The following is a 20,832-nucleotide window of genomic DNA, read 5'->3' as shown; positions in this document are numbered from 1 at the left end:
TCAGTGATATTTTAACGAGCGGAAAAATTTAATTTCAGCGTGTAATCATGTTGTGCGGCCGTAAACTTTTTATCACGGTTTATGCTTTACATGGGATAAAGTATATCGGTGAGATTAGTCGTTGTATACTGAGGAAATAGTTAGCTTGAAGTATTCGTCCAAAGTTAATCTCCTCCCAGGATGCTTTTGTTTATGTTAAGCTGTTTTTAGAATTTCGATGTTGTTTTATGTTGTTTTTTGCTTAAATTAGTTGCTGTTGTTTTTTTAATTGCTGTTGTTTGTTGCTGTTGCTTATTTTAGTCGCTGTTCCTTTTTTTCAGTTGTTGTTCCTTGTTGTTTTGTTGCTTGTTGCTGTTGTTTGTTGTTGTTTGTTTTCAGTTGCTGTTGCTTGTTTTTAATTGCAGTGGCTTATTTTTGCTACGTTTTTAAACACCTATTGCTGTAAAAAAAAATGCATTTCATGCCGTCTAGCCCCCTCATATGTCGTTTATTCTTCGGCGTTTGATTTTTAAAGCTAAAATATTTAGCGTTATCTTTAAATTTCTCCTCGCCATAATCTTATTCCACTCTAAGTAGCGCGGCCGCGCAGTACTTTTGAATCTACCGCACAGCCTTTTTGTAAAATACATCCTTGTATAAGACGTATAACACCTTGCACGCACCTAACATCTTTTTCTCCATAAAGAGAACGTTGGCAATGTTTCTTCCAGACTTTTTTCTCCGGGGGGGGGGGGGCACTTGAAATTTTCGGGGGGGGGGGGAGCGGTAGACTTTTTTCGGGGGGGGGGCGGACACTGTTAAAAGTATATATTTTCTAAATAAATTATATAAATTCCATTTCGTTCGGGGGGGGGGGGGGGGCGGTAGATTTTTTTCGGGGGGGCTTCGCCCCCTTGAAGAGATGCCTGGAAGAAACTCTGAACGTTGGCCATAACCCTAACATATTAGCCCAAAACTCTAGCAAGCGTATGGGCCGTGGCTAATCCTAGACGTATAAATGGGAAATGAAAATTCTTAAGAAATTTGACATCTCGTCGTTAAGCAAAATTAAGATAGAACTTTTGACGGGTAAAGTACGTTCAAGATTTATTACAATCTTTTTCTTCTAATTATCAGCTCAGAACAACCCATCGGCGTTACTTTCAACGTTTTAATGACTCGTCTCGTTAAAAACCTGAGATATTATCTACTTCTCAACACACAAGTTGCAGGCAAGGAAGGGGAAATTACTCTCATTTGTCCAAAGTGGAGAACTCTTTTGCTTTCGGTTTAGTTTAATATATTGTGTTTGTTTCAAGCGGGGGACAACTTATGAACAAAGATTTATTGGGATAGAGAAAAAAAAATTGCTTAAAGCTACCGTGGTTCAAATATAATGTAAGGGGGGACAGAGTTAAGAGCGTATGCTTTTAAACTCTTTCAAATATTTTTTTATGAAAGTTTTTGCTTAACAAAGTTTTTGAGATAATATTTTTTCGTCTCACGGTGTTGGTAAATTGCTTGTATTAAGACAACCACGAGGCAATTTAGTCAGGTAAAATAAGGAGAGGGGGTAGGGAGGGGGCACGACGTACTATTCTATGCACTGTGTTGAACTGCAACTTTTTTTGTTGGTCAAGAATTAATCAATATTTTTTTTTTATGCTCGACTCTGTGGTGGTATTTTGTGGTGGGAATTTCGGATGGAATTTCTAGTACAACTTCATTAAGGGTTAACATTTAAAAGGGGCACCAAGAAAATATATGGGATATTTTTTCACGAACCCTCTCAATTTATATGCACGTCATAAATTCACGAATCTTTATTGTGTAATAGGAGTCTACAAATGTCACCTAAGATACATTTTTTCCCCACGTATTATATCTTTCGACAGCAGGAGAAATGGATTTAAGATTAGACGATAAGGATTAAAATTTAAAAATTTTGATTTTTTTTTATATTTAAGCCAGACTTCATAAACAAATGGTGTTTATTAAATCGCCAGTTACCCTAAATCAAGATGATCTACCAAAAAAATTCATTTACACTGAGCTTTACTCCAAAAACAAAATATTTTTAATACAAATGTGAACAGAAAGGGATGACGTTTTTTATCAACAATAGAACAAGAAAAATATAATTTAAGCAGAGCTAAATCACATAATGTGAGGCTTTAAGGTTGTAATATTTCTGTTATCGCTTATCACCGCAAATCAAGGTTTTTCAACATTTTTACACTGCTTCAAATTTTGAAATTATGCAAAGCCGCAGATACTTAAAACAAAAGTTTAAAAACCTAAACCAAAGCTGGATTCAAGTGACCCATGGTTCACACACAAAAGATCGGCAACATTTAGCACCGTGACTTTGTGGATTCATATTAGATTATTTATTTTTATAGACAAACCGATGATTTTATCAGATTTGAAAAAAATAGATAAAAGAAAAATTGTAAGATTTCACAGACCGACAATGTGGATCTACAGATGTAGAGATGTAAATCTAAGACAGATTAAGAGCATACTTAGGTAGACAACAGGTTTTCTTCCTGACTTAAAGTACTTGAGAGTAAAGGGGGGAGGGATAAGTGGGGACGTGATACTGACAACAAACACAACTCTAGTGTAGATCTGATTGTACCTGGTGATACCATCGGTCAGTGACCCCCTTCCCTCTCCTCCCCCTTCCCCTCATCTTGCCCCAAACTATCGGTTTCCAGTTAAAGTACTAATACTGGACTGGCCTAGATTATATCCTAGTGCCGACAATAATATACTGCCGGTAGTAACCTAGTGCCGGCAGTAACCTAGTGCCGGCAGTAACCTAGTGCCGGCAGTAACCTAGTGCCGGCGGAAACCTAGTGCCGGCAGTAACCTAGTGCCGGCAATACAATGGTTAAGGCAGTAACCTGATGCCTGCAATATCCTGGTGATGGAAGTAATCTGGTACCGAAGGTAATCTAGTGCCGTTAATAACATGACTCCGGCAGTCACCTAGGTCCGGCAGTATCGTTATGCCGGAGGAAACCCGGTGCTGGCAATATCTTATTACCGGGTACCGGATATATCCTATTACCTGCAGTAACCGGTTACCGACAGTAGCCTGATGCCGGCAGAAACTTGGTGCCGTCAGTTCTAACGTTTCAACTCTGGGCAGGTTATCTCAGCAAAATATCTCAGTAAAATATCTCAGCAAAATATCTCAGCAAACTATCTCAGAAAAATATCTCAGAAAAATATCTCAGAAAAATATCTCAGCAAAATATCTCAGCAAAATATCTCAGCAAAATATCTCAGCAAAATATCTCAGCAAAATATCTCAGCAAAATATCTCAGCAATCTTCCCTTAACAACTGGCATCAGCTGGAATTCTTTATTTAATTGCCTTGACCTACATTATAATGAACTAAGGTCAACTCAAAACGTTAACCTAAATTCCATAGTACACAGACGGGGGGGGGGGTCAATTAAACGCGTGCATCAGGGTGGTAAGGTTAATCTCTTTCAAGTAAAAAAACTTTTTATAAATGAATTCTATAGTACTAATGTTTGCCTGGAAATCCGATGCTTAGCTCTTGAATCAAAAGCAAATTTATAGTTGGTCGTTCTTTATTTTTCGTCTATATCTTAATATCAGATAGTTGTTAGGGGTCGGCGTGGTCCAAAATCAAACAACTGCTGCTTTGTAGTTTGTTCTTGGTTGGACAAAGGTTATGGAAGCAAATCCTATTGAAAAGCAGGTTTATTTTGAGTCAACTGTCTATATACTATAGTATATGGCGCTTAACCAGTTGACACGTATACTTTATTGTGTTGTAGGGAATCCCTTCTAACATTAAGTTAAGAAAATTAAGAACGAAGAAGAAGAATATTTTTTTTCGCATCAGATTGTGTATCTTAGTATCAGAAAAAATATCTTAGGCATGTAAGATATTTTATAACCCAGAGAAGAGCCACAGGCGGCTCTGACTGACCTCTGATGTTGGTTGAGCCTATAACTCCTGAGCCGAACACGGCACCAAGCTGGATTAAATACGGCTCTATACGTTAAGTAGTCTGTAGAATGTCCCTGAGCCCACCCAGCTCTGTTGGGTACCCAACTCACGCTAGGGGGAAAAAGCAGCTGAGCATAGTGCTGGCCACTATCCATTCACATGCCGAGGTCAACTGAAGCCGATGAACTCTACTTCACCTACACGATATGTCTTGGACACGGACGGGGAAAATTATAATGATAAGTTATGTAAAATATATACGCGTAGTTTAATAAGAAGTGGGGGAGGGGGGCTTTTACATCTAACAATTAATCAGTGGCGTAGCGAGGTCAGGTCGGGACGGCACTGAATGGTGTCACCCCCCAGACGCGTTTCCCGGGGACAAACTTTCAATTTTCGATTTGCAACCCCCCCCCTCCTCAACCTTTCGATTTGCACCTCTTAAAAGACTATTTAACACTCGAATTAGTCAATTAAGTGGAATTATCATTTTTCTCTATATATTTTGCAATTTTTTGCCTTAGTGTCACCCCCCCCCCCCTAAATGGTGTCACCAAGTGCATTGCGCACCCCCCCCCCTTCGCAACGCCTCTGCTATTAATTAATGATATCCTTGAAATTATATATAACACAACGTTGTTTTTTTTTTCACTTTTGTGGATGCGTAAGGGGGTATTTGAGGGGATGATGGCTTAGCGTTAACTTCCACACATTAAATATTAAATCAGCATAGTGTTATTTTTAAAATGTGAAGTTGTTACGTTAAGCCTATATGCCTGATGCTATTTTGGGGGGGGGGGGGATGGACGTAAAGGAAGCAGTTAAGAATCTAATGCTGGTGAAAACTAACTTTTTGCACTAACATTTGTCCGTAAGATTCCTTTTTACGTTCCTGATCTATCTTTTTGAACTAGACACGGGTGATTCTGTTTTTTTTTTCAGAAACTTTATTTCAACTAGCAGCTCAAAACCTCTTGAAAACGCACAAATGGGGTAGTTAACAGTTAACATTTGCCAACAACATTGGTGAAACAGTTAACAGTTAACGATTGCCTGCTATATTTTAAGGTAAAACGTGTCTGTGGTTTCATTGAGGAAAAAAAAAACATAATTTGTTTTGCAATAAGATCTATAAAAAAGAAAACAGAAAATGGAAAAAAAAAAAGAATTTAGCAGCATCATTGTGATAAGCTGTGATAAAAATTATTCATTTGCTGAACTTTATTTTCATTGTTAAATTTATTGTAGAATAAGCTGGTTCATAGGGGGGAAAAATCTACACAATGCTCACTCTTACATAAAATATGTTACAGTAACAATGTAAAAATATAACACAAAACAAAAAAAAACTACAGGTACTCTGGAAAATGAGAGGGCAGAAAAAAAATGATTTCTAAGATACCCACAGTACTGTAAAATGAGAAATGGTAATTGTATTTTGTTGTCGCCGTTTTCTTGTTTGACCTACTATTGAGATGACTATCTTTAATATTGTAGATCAGAAATTTCCAAATTTTGAGACGCGTGCACATACATGCACGCTTATGTAGCATATATTTAAATTATAGGGCGAAACACACATACAGCCTACATATATATATATATATATATATATATATATATATATATATATATATATATATATATATATATATATATATATATATATAGTTTTATATGGGGGGTGACTCCACGAAGTGCCGCACCGGGTGGCGCCCGACCTAACGACGCCACTGATATATATATATATATATATATATATATATATATATATATATATATATATATATATATATATATATATATATATATATACATATATATATATATATATATATATATTATATACATGTTTATATAATTTTAATCGACTATATAATAGTCTATTCCATATTATGGTGTCTTGTTGGTATTCGTTTTTTTTTTGTTTGCTTTGGTCAATTCCCGATTCTAAATTTGAAATTACAAAGGGAGACAACGTACAACATTTTTATCAACAGACGTTAAAAATAAAGATTATATTTGTTGTAGCAAAATAAAATTGTGAATAATTGTTTATAATACTGAAAAAAATAGAATTTAGGAAGTATAAGAATTCATTAACTTATTTTTACATTTTATTAATTTTAGATTAAATATTTTTCCCAAGTGTAAACCAAAAGCTATCAACTTAGCTAAATACATAATTTGTCAAGTTGAACAATTCTTATTTGTGTTAAGGGCTTGATACCCGAAACTATTTAAATTGAAATTTCTTCTTCAAATGTTTTTAAAAGTAATTGTAATTTTTTTTTCTGAAAGCAATTTCTTATGTATCAGTGTGCATTAATTTGACTTAAGTAACATAGTCGTTTACTTATTAGCTTCTTAGTTGGGTAGGGATAGCTTTATAATTTGATTTTATCATCCAGCTAACAGAACTAGCTAAAATATTTTATTATGTTTTGTGCGAAAAATATTCATACTTAACAAAAATACTACTTAATTTAATTACACCAGTTTCACAATGTCAAATCTAAATGTTAAAAAAACATGTTAAACGTGTAAACAAAATATATAAGAAACTGAGAAACACATTTATTTAGATTGTATATTAGTACAGAAACCAATATATATATATATATATATATATATATATATATATATATATATATATATATATATATATATATATATATATATATATATATATATATATATATATACCAATTCACTTCCCGTAGTCTGAAGTGTGTGAGGAAATTGCGTGTGATTGGTTAATTTATTTACCGATAACTACGTAATTCACACCAAAGTACGTAATCAGTTTTATGATTGGTTAAGAACTGGGTCGCGTGCATGTAGGCACTTATCTGCCTTCTTGTTTGAAGTTCCCCCACTTTGGTCTCTGAGAGCTATTTATAAACTGTTCTTTTGAACCGAAACGAGGCTGTAGTGAGTTGTTATATTTTAATTAAGAAAAATGTTATCCCTAATCTAAGGAGGTTTCAAAACACGTACGGTAAAACTTGAATGGCTGATTTCTAAGTTAGTTTTTATTAGTGTAATTAAAATGACGTAGAGTTTGTTTCATAAGCTTAATTATAAGATTAATTAATTAAGATATTTAGTTGGCTTGAATCGGGTGTTAGTATGATAGTAGGAGTATCTGGTTAAAGTGGCTGTTAGTGTTTGGGGTAAGTTCGGTTAGAGTTGGATCAGTTTGTTGAGTAGGGGTCAGTTAAATAAAAATTGAGGGATCGGGACCTTAGATAAGATGGCGATCAGTTTAGCAGCGTAACAGCAAAACTGGGGTTTGGAAAATCGCAAAAGAGGAGGCATTAAGGCATTGATAAAATTATATTAGTCGTGTTTTAATTACCAACATGTAAGGGATCAGGGTGAAAGAATAATACTAGAAGCACCAACTAGTTTTGTGCTGAAATAGGGTGGGGGCAGGGTGTAGAGAAAAAAAGTTTTTTTTTTTAAATTACGTTGGGATAGACCTAAATTAGTGGTACCTTTAATATATTTTATTGGTCTTTTTTTTTTTTGTTTAAAATAGCCCAAATGTTTACATTTTAAATTCTGTACAGAAAAATTGTAAGATTTCCCATTCAGCTTGGAGTTAGGATTAAGAATACGACTTGGGATCAAGTCCCTACGATGATCGTGCAGAATTAAGCGTATGATCTTGGATTAAGTCCCTGCAATGGTCATGCAGGATTAAACCTATGATCTTGGATCAAGTCCCTGCAATGGGCGTGCAGGATTAAACCTATGATCTTGGATCAAGACCCTGCAATGGTCATGCAGGATTAAACCTATGATCTTGGATCAAGTCCCTGCAATGGTCGTGCAGGATTAAACATATGATCTTGGATCAAGTCCCTGCAATGGGCGTGCAGGATTAAACCTATGATCTTGGATTAAGACCCTGCAATGGTCATGCAGGATTAAACATATGATCTTGGATCAAGTCCCTGCAATGGGCGTGCAGGATTAAACCTATGATCTTGGATCAAGACCCTGCAATGGTCATGCAGGATTAAACATATGATCTTGGATCAAGTCCCTGCAATGGGCGTGCAGGATTAAACCTATGATCTTGGATCAAGACCCTGCAATGGTCATGCAGGATTAAACATATGATCTTGGATCAAGTCCCTGCAATGGTCGTGCAGGATTAAACCTATGATCTTGGATCAAGACCCTGCAATGGTCGTGCAGGATTAAACCTATGATCTTGGAAGTCCCGATGTCGACGCTGAGTCACCTTAGCTCTAGTGAACCCAAAACACCAGTCGGGTCACGAAAAAGACAGATGTAAATACAACTCTACTTCCCCTGCTCCTTGAACCTGCAGGCGTGACAATGGTACTTTAAATTATCCACGCTGTAAAACCACCATAGTTTTGTTTATGTTGTTTTTTTGTTTGTTTTTTTGGTTGCACATGGTTAGTTGGGGGACGTGAACTCAGAAGATGACCACGACGCAAAGTCTTATCCCTGTCTAAGACAGAACATGAAAGCACACAGTGTTGTTGCAACCTCGAGTGCACCAAGTTCATCAACAAACGAAGCCGCAATGACAGACACCATCAGGTTGAACTAGTCTCTTTTAAGTTGCTACAAACATTAACCATCCACAAACACAAACTCCCGATAAACAAACCATAAAACTTACAAATACTCTCTAGCTTCTAAACTCTCAAAAACCTGACAACGTCTATGAACTAAAAGCGTATTTTACAAACATAAACTCTCTAATAAATAGAGATCCCCCCACTCCTATGTCGAACGTTCTAGAAGACGGTCAACAACAAACGAGAGGATTTATTTTTAAACATTTTTTTCTTACATAAACTGTCGCGGTTAGCAAGGGAGATAACCCATGTTTACCCGCGGATAAAGGATAACTCCTGCGAGAGATAACAGCACGGCGTTTTTAAACCTGAGACCCTTTGGAGATAAAATTCTGAGAGGTTGGTTGTAAGGGGCTTTGTGGGAACTGGAGTGGTCGGGTGGTTAGTTGGGTGATTGGTTGGTTGGCTGTTGGATGATTTTTTGGTTGTTAGATGTTTGGTTGGTTGTTGGGTGACTTGTTGGTTGGACATCTTGTTGGTTGTTGGATGTTTTGTTGGTTGTAGGATGTCTTTTATGGTTGTTGGATGTTTTGTGGGTTGTTGGATGTTTTGTTGGTTAGAAGACTCGTTGGTTGTTGGATGACATGTTGGTTGTTGGATGTCGTGTTGGTTGTTGGATGTTTTGTTGGTTGTTGGATGTTTTGTTGGTTGTTGGATGTCTTGTTGGTTGTTGGATGTCTTGTTGGTTGTTGGATGTCTTGTTGGTTGTTGGATGTCTTGTTGGTTGTTGGATGTCTTGTTGGTTGTTGGATGTCTTGTTGGTTGTTGGATGTCTTGTTGGTTGTTGGATGTCGTGTTGGTTGTTGGATGTCTTGTTGGTTGTTGGATGTCTTGTTGGTTGTTGGATGTCTTGTTGGTTGTTGGATGTCTTGTTGGTTGTTGGATGTCTTGTTGGTTGTTGGATGTTTTGTGGGTTGTTGGATGACTTATTGGTTGTTGGATGACATGTTGGTTGTTGTATGACTTGTTGGTTAGATGACTTGTTGGATGATATGTTGGTTAGATGACTTGTTGGATGGCATGTTGGTTATTGGATGACATGTTGGTTGTTGGATGTCTTGTTGGTTGTTGGATGTCTTGTTGGTTGTTGGATGTCTTGTTGGTTGTTGGATGTCTTGTTGGTTGTTGGATGTCTTGTTGGTTGTTGGATGTCTTGTTGGTTGTTGGATGATTTGTTGGTTGTTGGATGTCTTGTTGGTTGTTGGATGTCGTGTTTACTGATTGAAAGTTAACTTTTTTAGTTTGGTCATTGAATGATATGTTTGTTGGTTGTCGGATGACTTTTTAGTTTGTTGTTGGATGTTGGGTGTTTATTGCTTATTGGCTGGCATGCTGGGAGGTCACAAACACTGGCACATTTGTCACAAACGAGTCACCAAGTAGTCACACGCGAGTCACCTAGTTATCACATTGGTGAAAGTGTACTCTAGTTCTAGGCCCATATCCCATATCCGCCTGTGGCCGACTGGACTAAAACGCACAACTCAAGTCGTGGTCTATGGTTCGGATCATTCCGCATCTTTGAGAACAGATGTGTTACAAAAATAGAAACTAGAAAAACGACAATACATAATGTTGTACTTTTATCTTCGGCTGTTGTTTTTATCAACGTTACATTCTTTTTACATTTTTCGTAGGTCTGTCTGTGGGTGTGGTCCAATATAGAAACTCAATTTTGACCCACGTCTATCGCAGTGGTTTATTTATTTGTAGATAAATTCACATCCGATGACAAAGCAAGAATATGTAATTTTTTATTCTATCCAGATATTAAATTAGTTATTATTAAAGACAATATTAAACAAAAGGGGAGATGATGCGATTTAGTACAAACGATCGATCGATCGCTCGATCAGCCAGTTGATTGATGTGTGCTAATATTATTTTTGTATGCCTTAAAGCCGACTACAGACATAATAAGGGGTAGGTAATAAGGGGCATTAATAAGGTGCAGATAATTATGATGTCTATCGGAAGCTACTGACTGCGGATTCAAAGTAATATTTTTAACGTGTAGGGTGTCTACTTCATTTAGAAAGAAATGAATAGAACTATATCTATCTTACTACTTTTTAAAATATTTTCCAGTGAAGAAGAAAGAAAAAAAAAGTAGAAAATAAAACATAAAACCAATTATGATTAAGTAAAAGTAAAATTCTCTTTTGAACTTCGACGGTCCATGGGAAAAGTGAAGTAGAGTTTACTTATTTCTGGGACCTCGGCATACGAACTATGAACTACCCATTATGGTTACCCACCAATAAAAAAACTGCGAACTTCATATTACGGTAAAAGCGTATGCTACTAACGGCTTAAACTATTGTTTCTCAAGTAAGAAAGTGCTTATAAAATCTTATTATTATATAAGTAAAGTAAAGTTTCCCTTTCAAACCTGACGGTCTATGGGGTAAGTGAAGTAGATTTCACTTGTTTCTGTGACCTCGGCATATGAAGAGATAGTGTGGTCAGCACTATGCCCAGCCGCCTTTACTTTCCCTAACGTGAGTTAGGTACCCATCTGAGTTGGGTGGACTCAGTGTCTGTCTACTGACTTGAACCCGGATTCGAACTCGAGACTTACGGGTTAGCAGTTCAGCTCTCTACCGCTAGACCACACCGTCCGTTATTATAAACCTTTATATCTGTTTAAGTGTTGGGTTGAGACAGAAGGCTATAGAATGGAAGCCCATGGGTATGCGACGCTGAGGTCGACCCTCGAAGACATGGCGACGTAAAGTGAGGGAGGAGGCTGAAAGGGTGGGGGTGAGCTGGGTGGAGCCGTGATGAGTGTCAGGATACCGTGGGGAGGGGAAAGCTTTGACGGAGGCTCTAAGTTCCGCAAGGCAGGAAAAGGAACAATGATGATGTGGTATTTGGTTATATAAGGAAAAGGGTTCATCATAATCGATGTCATGCTTTTTTTTAACTATTTTTACCCCCCCCCCCTGCTTTTTGTCATACATCGTCACAAAAAGCCAGACCCCCACCCCATAAAATGACGTCACAATTCATCATGCAACCCCCTCTCGAAAGTGAAGTTGTATTTATCTTAAAATACGATATTTTTTCAAAAATCGTGTCTGAACTCTGTCAACATAGAGTATTTTAATCAATTCCTATTACAGTTTATTAAAACACTTTTCTAAATCTCGGAATAACGGCGAAGATTCTAATATAATGCAAAAGTGTGACGCCACTTCATCTGACCCCCCCCCCCCCCTCATCACACGCCGTCACAAAATTACGGACCCCCCCCCCCTTCCCCTCTACGAGTGTGACGTCATTTATGACCGACCCCTTACTAAAATTGTCATTTTAAGAATATAAAAATTTTGAAAATCTATTTCACAAACCTTACCGTACCATAATATTTATCTTCATCGGGAATTTCTTTGTGGTTAAAAATAAGCATGTATTTTTCCCACCTGTGTAGGTTTTCGCACCTGGTAAAAGGTGCTGCACAGTTCACTGCGGTTTATGAAGTGCGGCTTGTCGCGTCTGGAAATTTGTTTTACAGTTTCACACTCAGGCGGTGCGCATTAAATGTGTCAGAACTATCGGGAGAACGTGACGTTATCGCGTGTGACAAACTTGATGATTCACGTCAGTCAAATTTTTTATAGTGGGGGTTGTAGTGGGGGTTATAGTGGGGGTTATAGTGGGGGTTATAGTGGGGCTATGGTGGGGGTTATAGTGGGGGTTATAGTATGGGTTATAGTGGGGTTATAGAAGGGTTATGGTGGAGGTTATAGCAGGGGTTTGGGGGGGGGGGGGGGGTTATGGCGAGGGTATAGCAAAGGGGTATAGCGGGGGTTATAGTAGGGTTATGGTGGGGGTTATTGTGATGGTTATAGTAAGGGTTATAGTGGGGGTTATGGCGGAGGTTATTGCAGGGGTTATAGTGATGGTTATGGCGGGTGTTATAATGGGTGTTATAGTGTGGGCTATATCGGAGGTATAGCAGGGGTCATTGAAAATAGAGACTACTGGCAGAGTCTTAGCTGTGGGTTTACAAGTCGGGGTATTAAGATAAATGACCACAATATTGCCAACTTGTTGTTATACAGTAAAATGATTGTCGGTGTAACTGGAGCTCAATACATGTCATTCATCAAAAGAGGAATCGGGTGAAGGTTCTGATGTGACGATAAAAACGTTAAGGGGAGTTAAGAGATGGTAAAACATGCGATGTAACTAAAATGGTGAGTAATTATTTCCAAATAAATACATAATTATACTTTAGTAGGGGGGAGGGGGGTCGTGTTGGACTGTTAAACGTCAAGCTTAATTGGTTGTATGGTTTAACGTGATGGTCAGGACAGTACGAGAAAGTGGGGCCAAATATTTTCCAATAATTTTTTCCATTTTATTTCTTTTTGAGTGTGTGTGGGGGGGGGGGGGGGGAGTCGTGTTGAACTGTTAAACGTCAAGCTTAATTGGTTGTATGGTTTAACGTGATGGTCAGGACAGTACGAGAAAGTGGGGCCAAATATTTTCCAATAATTTTTTCCATTTTATTTCTTTTTGAGTGTGTGTGTGTGGGGGGGGGGGTAAAAAATCTTTATCAGTAACTGCAAAGATCATCATGAACTGGTGCTAAGATCTTCATCAATAAGTATAAAGATCTTTATGAGTGTTAAAAAGATCCCACGTACAGAATAAACGAACAAACCAGAATGATGAGCAGTTAGTTTCTATCCTAACCTGCCGCTAGGTCGAGTCAATGTTGATTTTTTCTTTAGCTCGATTGTACGGGGAAAATAGCTTCGCGCGTACCTGTCGCGTTTATCCCTTGGGGTCGTAATAGGTAACGGGTTATGTGTATGTTATTGTACTTATGTCTGATGGTAGTGGGTTGGTTGCGGTGTTATGTGTATGCTATATTATTGTGGTGTTATGTGAATGTTATTGTACTTATGTTTGACGGTAGTAGGTTGGTTGCGGTGTTATGTGTATGTTATTGTGCTTATGTTTTGATGGGAATCGGTATAGGGTTACTGTGTTATGTGTATGTTCTTGTGCTTCTGTTTTGTTGGTAGTCGATAAGGATTACATACTTACCTACATGTTTATCTTTTAAAGAAATATGTAATGATTACATTGATACCTACATGTAATGAGTGAGTTTTTTTATAAATTAAATTGATGCCTACGTGTTATTTGGATGATAACATGTAAGGATTACATTCATGCTTCTGTGTTATGTTTCGATGATGGTGGGTAAGAATTACAAAGCTGTCTATGGTTAATGTGTAAACTAGAGAGTTTACGTTCGTTTACATTGTGACGTGAATTATGTAAAAACAGTAGTCGACATAAATCTCGCATTCACTAATTAATTAGCAAATAACATTTTTATGTCTGTTACAGTCTCTTGCCAAGTGCTCGATAATTACTCTGCATGCAATCGCGCTTTTATTCTCTAAGCACTCGCGCTTTTACTCTCTAAACATCCGTGTTATTACTCTCTAAACACTCGCGTTGTTACTCTCAAAGCCCTCGTGTTATTACTCTCTAAACACTCGCGTTGTTACTCTCAAAGCCCTCGTGTTATTACTCTCAAAACACCCGCATGTTTACTATCTACGGTCTTGGATTAGCACTCTGTAAGCACTCTTCATGTGTACACTCTAAGCACTCTCCACGTACACATTACGAGCTAGCCATGTAGTTATTAATGCTTAAGTACTTATTGTTCATTGGTTTTAGCTTAATTCTACATTCGTCTAAACGTCTTTCTAATTTGTTAAAAAAGACAAATTATAATTTTATACCAACAAATTCAATCTTAATTCTGGTTGGCGGCTTATATCATTACTGTTGAAAGATTATCGTTAATTAATCTGGAACCAACACAAAACATGAGATTTACCTGTTTTCCCGACGCCAGAGCCACCTAGGATGACGATTTTAGCGTTGGTGAATCTTCGTTGAGACATCTTGATATCCTGCACTCAGATATCCAAGGAAAGTTTCGGAACTTTGGATTTTTTTAAAAAAAACAAAACAAATTCACGGTTACGTCCCTTTGTGAGAAATTAATCTTAATTGAAGCCGATCTGATGTGTTACTTCAAACATCCATTGATGACTTAAATAGTTTATAAAATTATCGATTTCATTCAGGATTCAATTATTTAAATAATATACGATAGCGATAAAAATCTCTTAATATCAAACCATAATTATATTTTTATATTTCAAGTATAATTATTTTTGTCTTTAATTTCATAACAAAATGTTTTAAATTGTTAATTGATTTGCATACACTTCCAAAAAGAAATGAGTAATTTATTAATTTGTAAATTAATTCATCCTACAGCACAGTTGTTTTGTAACAACACGACACACTGCTCGACCTGTCCTGAAACATGTCCTAAAACAATGTCCTACAGCATGTCCTGTATCGTGCACGAGTGAGTACCACGAATGCACGTGCACACGGCGACTCACACACGACTGAACATCCCCAGCGTGCACATGCTCGCTCATATAAAAATAAAAAAACCATGGACGAGCGGCATGCCTGTTTGCTCAGCCGCTAGTGCGCCGTGGGGGGGGGGGGGGAGGGGGGGGGAGAAATCGTGTACGTTTGCGAAGTTGGGAGGAAGGGGCGGGCTTATTAACTGACAGGAGTCATCCCCCCTCCTTTCCCTCCCTCCATATAGGTATGTCATTGTTAAGAGTGTATATAGGTAAGGAGGTTATTTAGGTCGTGGCTTAGATTGTAGAGAATGTTAAAAAAAAACATAAACATTTTTCTTTCTGCTTGATTTGTTGTTTAAAATGTTGGGAAATGTGGGTTTAAAAGTTAACATGCTTCACCGCGTTGGGCAGAATAGGAAATTAGACGAGAAAGTATGTATTGGTGCTTGAAAATAGAAATTCACGTTATTGTTAGTTGCAGTTGTTGTTGGTGTTGAAGTTGTTGTTCTTGTAGCTATTGCAGTTGTTGTTGTTTCAGTTGTTGCAGTTGTTGTTGTTGCAGTTGTTGTTGTTGCTTTTGCTGTTGTTGTTGCAGTTGTAGTTGCAGTTGTTGCTGTTGCTGTTGTTGCTGCTGCTGTTGCAGGTGTTGTTGCAGTTGTTGTTGTTGTTTTTTATGTTGCTGTTGTAGTTGTAGTTGCAGTTGTTGCTGTTGTTGCTGCTGCTGTTGCAGGTGTTGTTGTTGTTATTGTTTTTGATGTTGCTGTTGTAGTTGTTGTTGTTGCTGCTGCTGTAGCAGTTGTTGTTGATGATGTTTCTGCTACTATTGTTGAAATTAATAATCATAAACACATTCTCGGAATCCGCCTGTAAAACTAATTTATCAAAATTCTCTCAAACTCCAAATCTAGTAACCCATCCTCAAACAATCTCTAAAAAAAAACACCTCTTAAAAACCCACCTCTCAAGAAAAATCTCTTAATTTTTATCTCTTATAACCTACTCTTATAACTCCTCTAAAAATGCACCTCTCAAAAATCCGTCTCTAAAAACCCACTTCTCAAATACCTCTTCACTAATAAAAAAAAATACTTCGCTAAAACCCACCTCTAAAAACAGGCTTCGCAAATCTCGCACAACTTTATAGGCCTACACAGCTAAATCAAGACATGTACTTCGCATTAACAATCAGAAACAAATTCTAGTATTCAGATTCCTGATCTGCCATGTCAAACATAATTTATTGAACACAGCTAATTTTCCTACATCTCACATATATGCATACCACCAGTGGGCGCCACTCTAAGTGAAGTTCCCTTTCAAACCTAACGTCCATGGGGAAAGTGAAGTCCACCTGTTTTTGTAACCTCGGCATTTGTGGTCAGCTCTATGCCCAGCCGCCTTTACTTTCACTAAAGTGAGTTAGGTACCCATAAGAGCTGGGTGAACTCCGGGACGTTCTACGTACTTGAACCCGGATTCGAACTTGAGACATTAAGGTTAATAGTCGTATGCTCTACCATTGGACCACTCCGTCCCTACACGCTGAACAGTAGCTCACCAAAAATGCGCACCACTGTTAGGCGGCACCAGTGTAATCTAACTCACCACAAATGCGCACCACTGTTAGGCGGCACCAGTGCAATCTAACTCACCACACATGCGCACCACAGTTAGGCGGCACCAGTGCAATCTAACTCACCACAAATGCGCACCAACTTTCTTCACTACCAACCTCCGCCACCCTTGATGTGACGTACCATAGGAGCGTTGATGACCCCCATGCTGTGTTTTGGGAGTTGCCATAGCAACGGCTTATCTTTTCATCGATGTATAGGATCGGCTATTAATTATAAGCTCAAGTACCAGGCGTCCTGTGGGCCTTGATTCACCTGTGTTATTCAATGAAATCCGTTTTCTGTCATAAGATTACACCAGTCGGTTCCAGAGGAAATTGCTAGGGAAGGATGGATTGGGGGGGGGGGGGGGCGTCCCAGGTGCCTACCCTGGGAGCGAGCCATGCGGGGTAGAAAAAAAGGTAGCTCATTCCGAGCTGCATTTATTAATTTAACACAGTCAAAGTTACGACAATAGACTGCTATTTGGTTTTATTTAACTGTGTGTAAAACTTAACAAATGTTAAGGCACAATCATTGATAAAAAGTGTCCCAGCTTTTCCAAGTTAGGTCTTTTTCTTAACCGTGAATAACCCTAAATTTAGGATGGTTCGCTACGCCTCTGCTTTGTTTGGTGTTTTTTTTAGAAGAAACAAATTTATATTATCTAATTTTATAGTTTTGTTTGTTTTGTTGTTGTTTTTTACCCTTTTTTTATATTTTCTGAAAATTGTTGGTTAATCTTAGCTGTTTTTTTTTTGCTTTGTTAATTATTTTCTTTGTTGTTTTTTCTTCGCCACTATACTCTTTAAACTTCTATGTTGACATTTATAGAGTGGGGGGGGGTACAGTTCATGACGGATGCTACAAGGTCAATGATATCCACAAGACAGACCATTATACCCTCCCCCAACACCCACATACTTACTTACTTACTTAATCCTCATCACTCCCTGTGGAGTATAGGTCAGCAATAAATCTCCGCCATTCTACTCTGTCCTGGGCGAGCCACTTTAGTTCATGCCAGGTCTTGCCTGAAGCCAGCACTTCTTCTTCCATCTCTCTCCTTCATGTTCCCAGTGGTCTTCCTCTCTTTCGCTTTCCAGGCGGAGTCCACTTCAGCGCCATGTTGGAGAGTCTTCTTTTGCTCATGCGTAGGACATGGCCCAGCCATCTCCATCTCCTCATTCAAAATTCTGAAACAATGTCGTTTAATCCTGTCCTTCGTCGTATTACCTTGTTCGGGACTTTGTCGTCCAACTTTTTTCTGAGGATACATTGGGGGGATCTTCTTTCAAAGCCTCTGAGTCGGCTCTCTCCTTTCTTGTTTAGTTTCCATGACTCTGCAGCATAGAGGAGTACAGAACGTACGTTAGACTTGTAGATTCTTATTTTAGTTCCCTGCTGCAGTGAGGATGATTTCCAGATCTTAGCAAGTCTGTTGAAAGTTTGTGCTGCCATTGCTATTCTGGTGGCTATTTCTTTCTCCATGCTGCCATTTGCTGATATATAGCTGCCGAGGTACTGTTCAAATTCGGCTTTTTACATACAGGAAATAGTCTCAGATTATTCAAGGGGTGCTGGGATGAATCAAAGAAATAGTTGAAATTAACAATTTGATATATTTTTTTTTGACTCTCGTTGATATTTGAAAAATATTATTGTGGAATATTACAGTAAATTTTTTTTTTTTTTTTTTTAAATGCTTGGTTGTTTTTTTTTATTTGAAATAAATTGCTTTGTGATGATTATCACAGATTCAGCTGGGTATTTGTAAAAGAAATAAATATGGTTGAGCTATTTACAAATGAAAAACAAAATGAATGGCATTTTTAAATTTTTTGTTTTGGGATATTGATGCAACTCTTAAGTGAACACAGCAGAAATGGGAGCAAAATCGTTTCATCTGAAGAAGGGAATTCTTTCTAACAATGCGCGCAGTATATTGCCAGGGCACTTCTGATGAGTTGCAATTAGAGATTCCAAAGCACTTTTCACAGCTTCTGCAAGCTCCTCTGCAGTGAAGTTAGGGTTTGCCAGGATAGGCTCACCAAATATTGTTTTGAGTTTAACTGGGAATAATCCATAGACAGGCGCCAGCGGAAGTCTGGTCTTCTCATACAAGCCTCGGAACCATGCTCTGGCCCAGTTGGGTGTTCTAAAAGCTTCTCTGATATTTACTGTAAACATTGGAATTATGGGCACGTTAGCCTGCAGGGCAACTTTAGCAAAGCCACATCTTTTGTTCCACATGATGCCATAGTTTTCATCACTAAAAAGTCCTTCTCTAACACCCCCTGGAGATATACACAGCAGATGTCCATTTTTCAACTGGTCGACACAGCTGGTCACGGTGCCAGGAGTCACATTAAACACTTCCATTAGCGTCTGCCAACCTGGAATGTGAAATAAAAACTTATCACCAACCAAGTGAATTAGTCGGCCCTTCTCTAGCAAAACAGTTGTAAGGACATAATAGATGTCAACAGGGAGGACGCCGTGGTAGTAGATAATTAATGCAGGCCCGGATTCTGGGATGTGGTGGAGGCCTTCCACCTCATAACCATGCCATGTTCTTGCTTGTGCCCACCAAAGTGCACCAAGGGTTTTTCTTGCGCCATCCCAGAAATCATGGTCATATGCAGCTTTAAGTTTCATGCGCTGCTTGTATATAAACAGCATAAGAGAAGAGAGGTATAGAAAGAGGATGATAAATGAAGGTAGTAAAAAGGTGATCAGAATGGGGTACAGAACCCACAGCACCCAAGAGTCAATATCTATGCTGTTTACATAATCTAGTACAACTGATATGGAATCCATTCTTTCACAAGCTTGTCGTATAGTTAGATAAATAATTATTCCATCATCGAGTTTCACAGTGTTAAGTCCTTAGAGATTATCTTTCAATATCTTTATTTTATCATTGAAGTATCTTTCACCATCACAGTCACATAGAAATGGATTCCCACTGTTAACAGCTCCAGAATGGATTATCTTGATCAATGTCGCTAGAATTTGATCTGATTTTAAATCAATACTTTTTGGCCTAGGGCCAGGGTAATAGATCTAGATCTATTGGCAAAAACTTTAATTTAGATAAACATCAGTTGTAACAATTTAGTAATTATTTTAGGTCACTATATAACCAAACACAGCAGTAAAACAATTAATGGTTTCATTACCAGTATACTCGGAGGCAATTTTTTTAATGACACCAGTCGTAAACTTTTCGCGTAAGCAGGCCTAACGTGCTTTTAATTAACGTGTACTCTAATTAGTTACCTGACTGATTAGTGATTAGGTAACGTGTCTTGGATGTATAAAGAGCACGTACCAGCGATAACTCACAACAAGGGAGTTGTCTCCCTGCCTAGCTGTGGGAATGAAAAACACTAATAACTCATATCATGGGGGTTGCCTCCCTGTCTTGCTGAGTGTATGATTTTATTATGCCAATAGCTCACAACATTGGGGTTGTCTTCCTGCCTTACTATGTGCTGCAATATGTGTATGTAAGTGGCCGTACTGATTTGCTCTCATGGACCGTGTAGTTGTATATAATATATGTACATATATAGTGGAAAATGTATTGTTATGGACCGGTAACAAAAATACTACTAAATTGGTATACTTAATATTAATATACTGTTAAATATGTACAAAAAAATATTTTATACATGGTGCTGTTACATTTATTATAAATAATTCCTGTATTCATGCTATTGTAGAATATAAGCTGTAATGCCTTGTTATTGTTGAACTGCTATTTTAAAGTACTATTGAACTGCTATGTTGAACTGCTATGTTGAACTTCTTTTATATTCACCTAAGAACAGTTGGCTTCACAATCTTGTAGCTGGTCTAAATAAAAGTAAACAACAGTCTCGGTTTAGGACACCATGAGTATAGGTGAAGTAGAGCCCGTGTGACCACTTTTACAGTTAAGCCGTCTATCGAAGATGGGTGAGTTCCAGTCTTTCTTCCTGACTTTTTTTCCGGGGGGGGGGGGGGGGGCACTTGATATTTCCGCGGGGGCGGCGGACAGGACACTGGTAAAAGTATAAGTTTTCAATATATATTCCATTTATTTCGGGGGGAGGGGGGGGGGCGGTAGACACTGGTAAAAGTATAAGTTTTCTATTTATATTCCATTTATATCGGGGGGGGGGAGGGGTGCGGTAGACTTTCTTCTTTG

At 38.1% G+C, this 20,832-nt stretch overlaps 2 protein-coding genes across 2 annotated transcripts in view; both read right to left on the bottom strand.

The window, feature by feature from the left end:
- Nucleotides 1-15,043, bottom strand: part of LOC131955099 (ras-related and estrogen-regulated growth inhibitor) — a 112,848-nt gene extending 97,805 nt beyond the window's left edge. The window contains exon 1 of the mRNA XM_059319074.1: nucleotides 14,472-15,043. Within this exon, the coding sequence (XP_059175057.1) occupies nucleotides 14,472-14,538 (67 nt within the window). The 5' untranslated portion in view covers nucleotides 14,539-15,043. The remainder of the gene's footprint in view (nucleotides 1-14,471) is intronic.
- Nucleotides 15,044-18,352: 3,309 nt separating this feature from the next.
- On the bottom strand, nucleotides 18,353-19,666 carry LOC131955090 (monoacylglycerol/Diacylglycerol O-acyltransferase). Its single transcript, XM_059319047.1, has one exon. It carries the CDS (start codon nucleotides 19,455-19,457, stop codon nucleotides 18,540-18,542), a length of 918 nt encoding a protein of 305 aa, XP_059175030.1. The 5' UTR covers nucleotides 19,458-19,666; the 3' UTR covers nucleotides 18,353-18,539.
- Between the last annotated feature and the right edge of the window lie 1,166 nt (nucleotides 19,667-20,832).

Source organism: Physella acuta, unplaced genomic scaffold (assembly GCF_028476545.2).
Source record: "Physella acuta isolate Inbredline_101_S28 unplaced genomic scaffold, ASM2847654v3 ptg001055l, whole genome shotgun sequence".
NCBI lineage: Eukaryota > Metazoa > Mollusca > Gastropoda > Physidae > Physella > Physella acuta.
Note: the sequence above shows the minus strand (reverse complement) of the source record. Positions and strands in the feature narration are given on the sequence as shown.

What these genes read in the sequence shown, in the direction of transcription:
- LOC131955090 (XM_059319047.1), bottom strand. Translation starts at nt 19,457, where the DNA reads ATGGATTCCATATCAGTTGTACTAGATTATGTAAACAGCATAGATATT.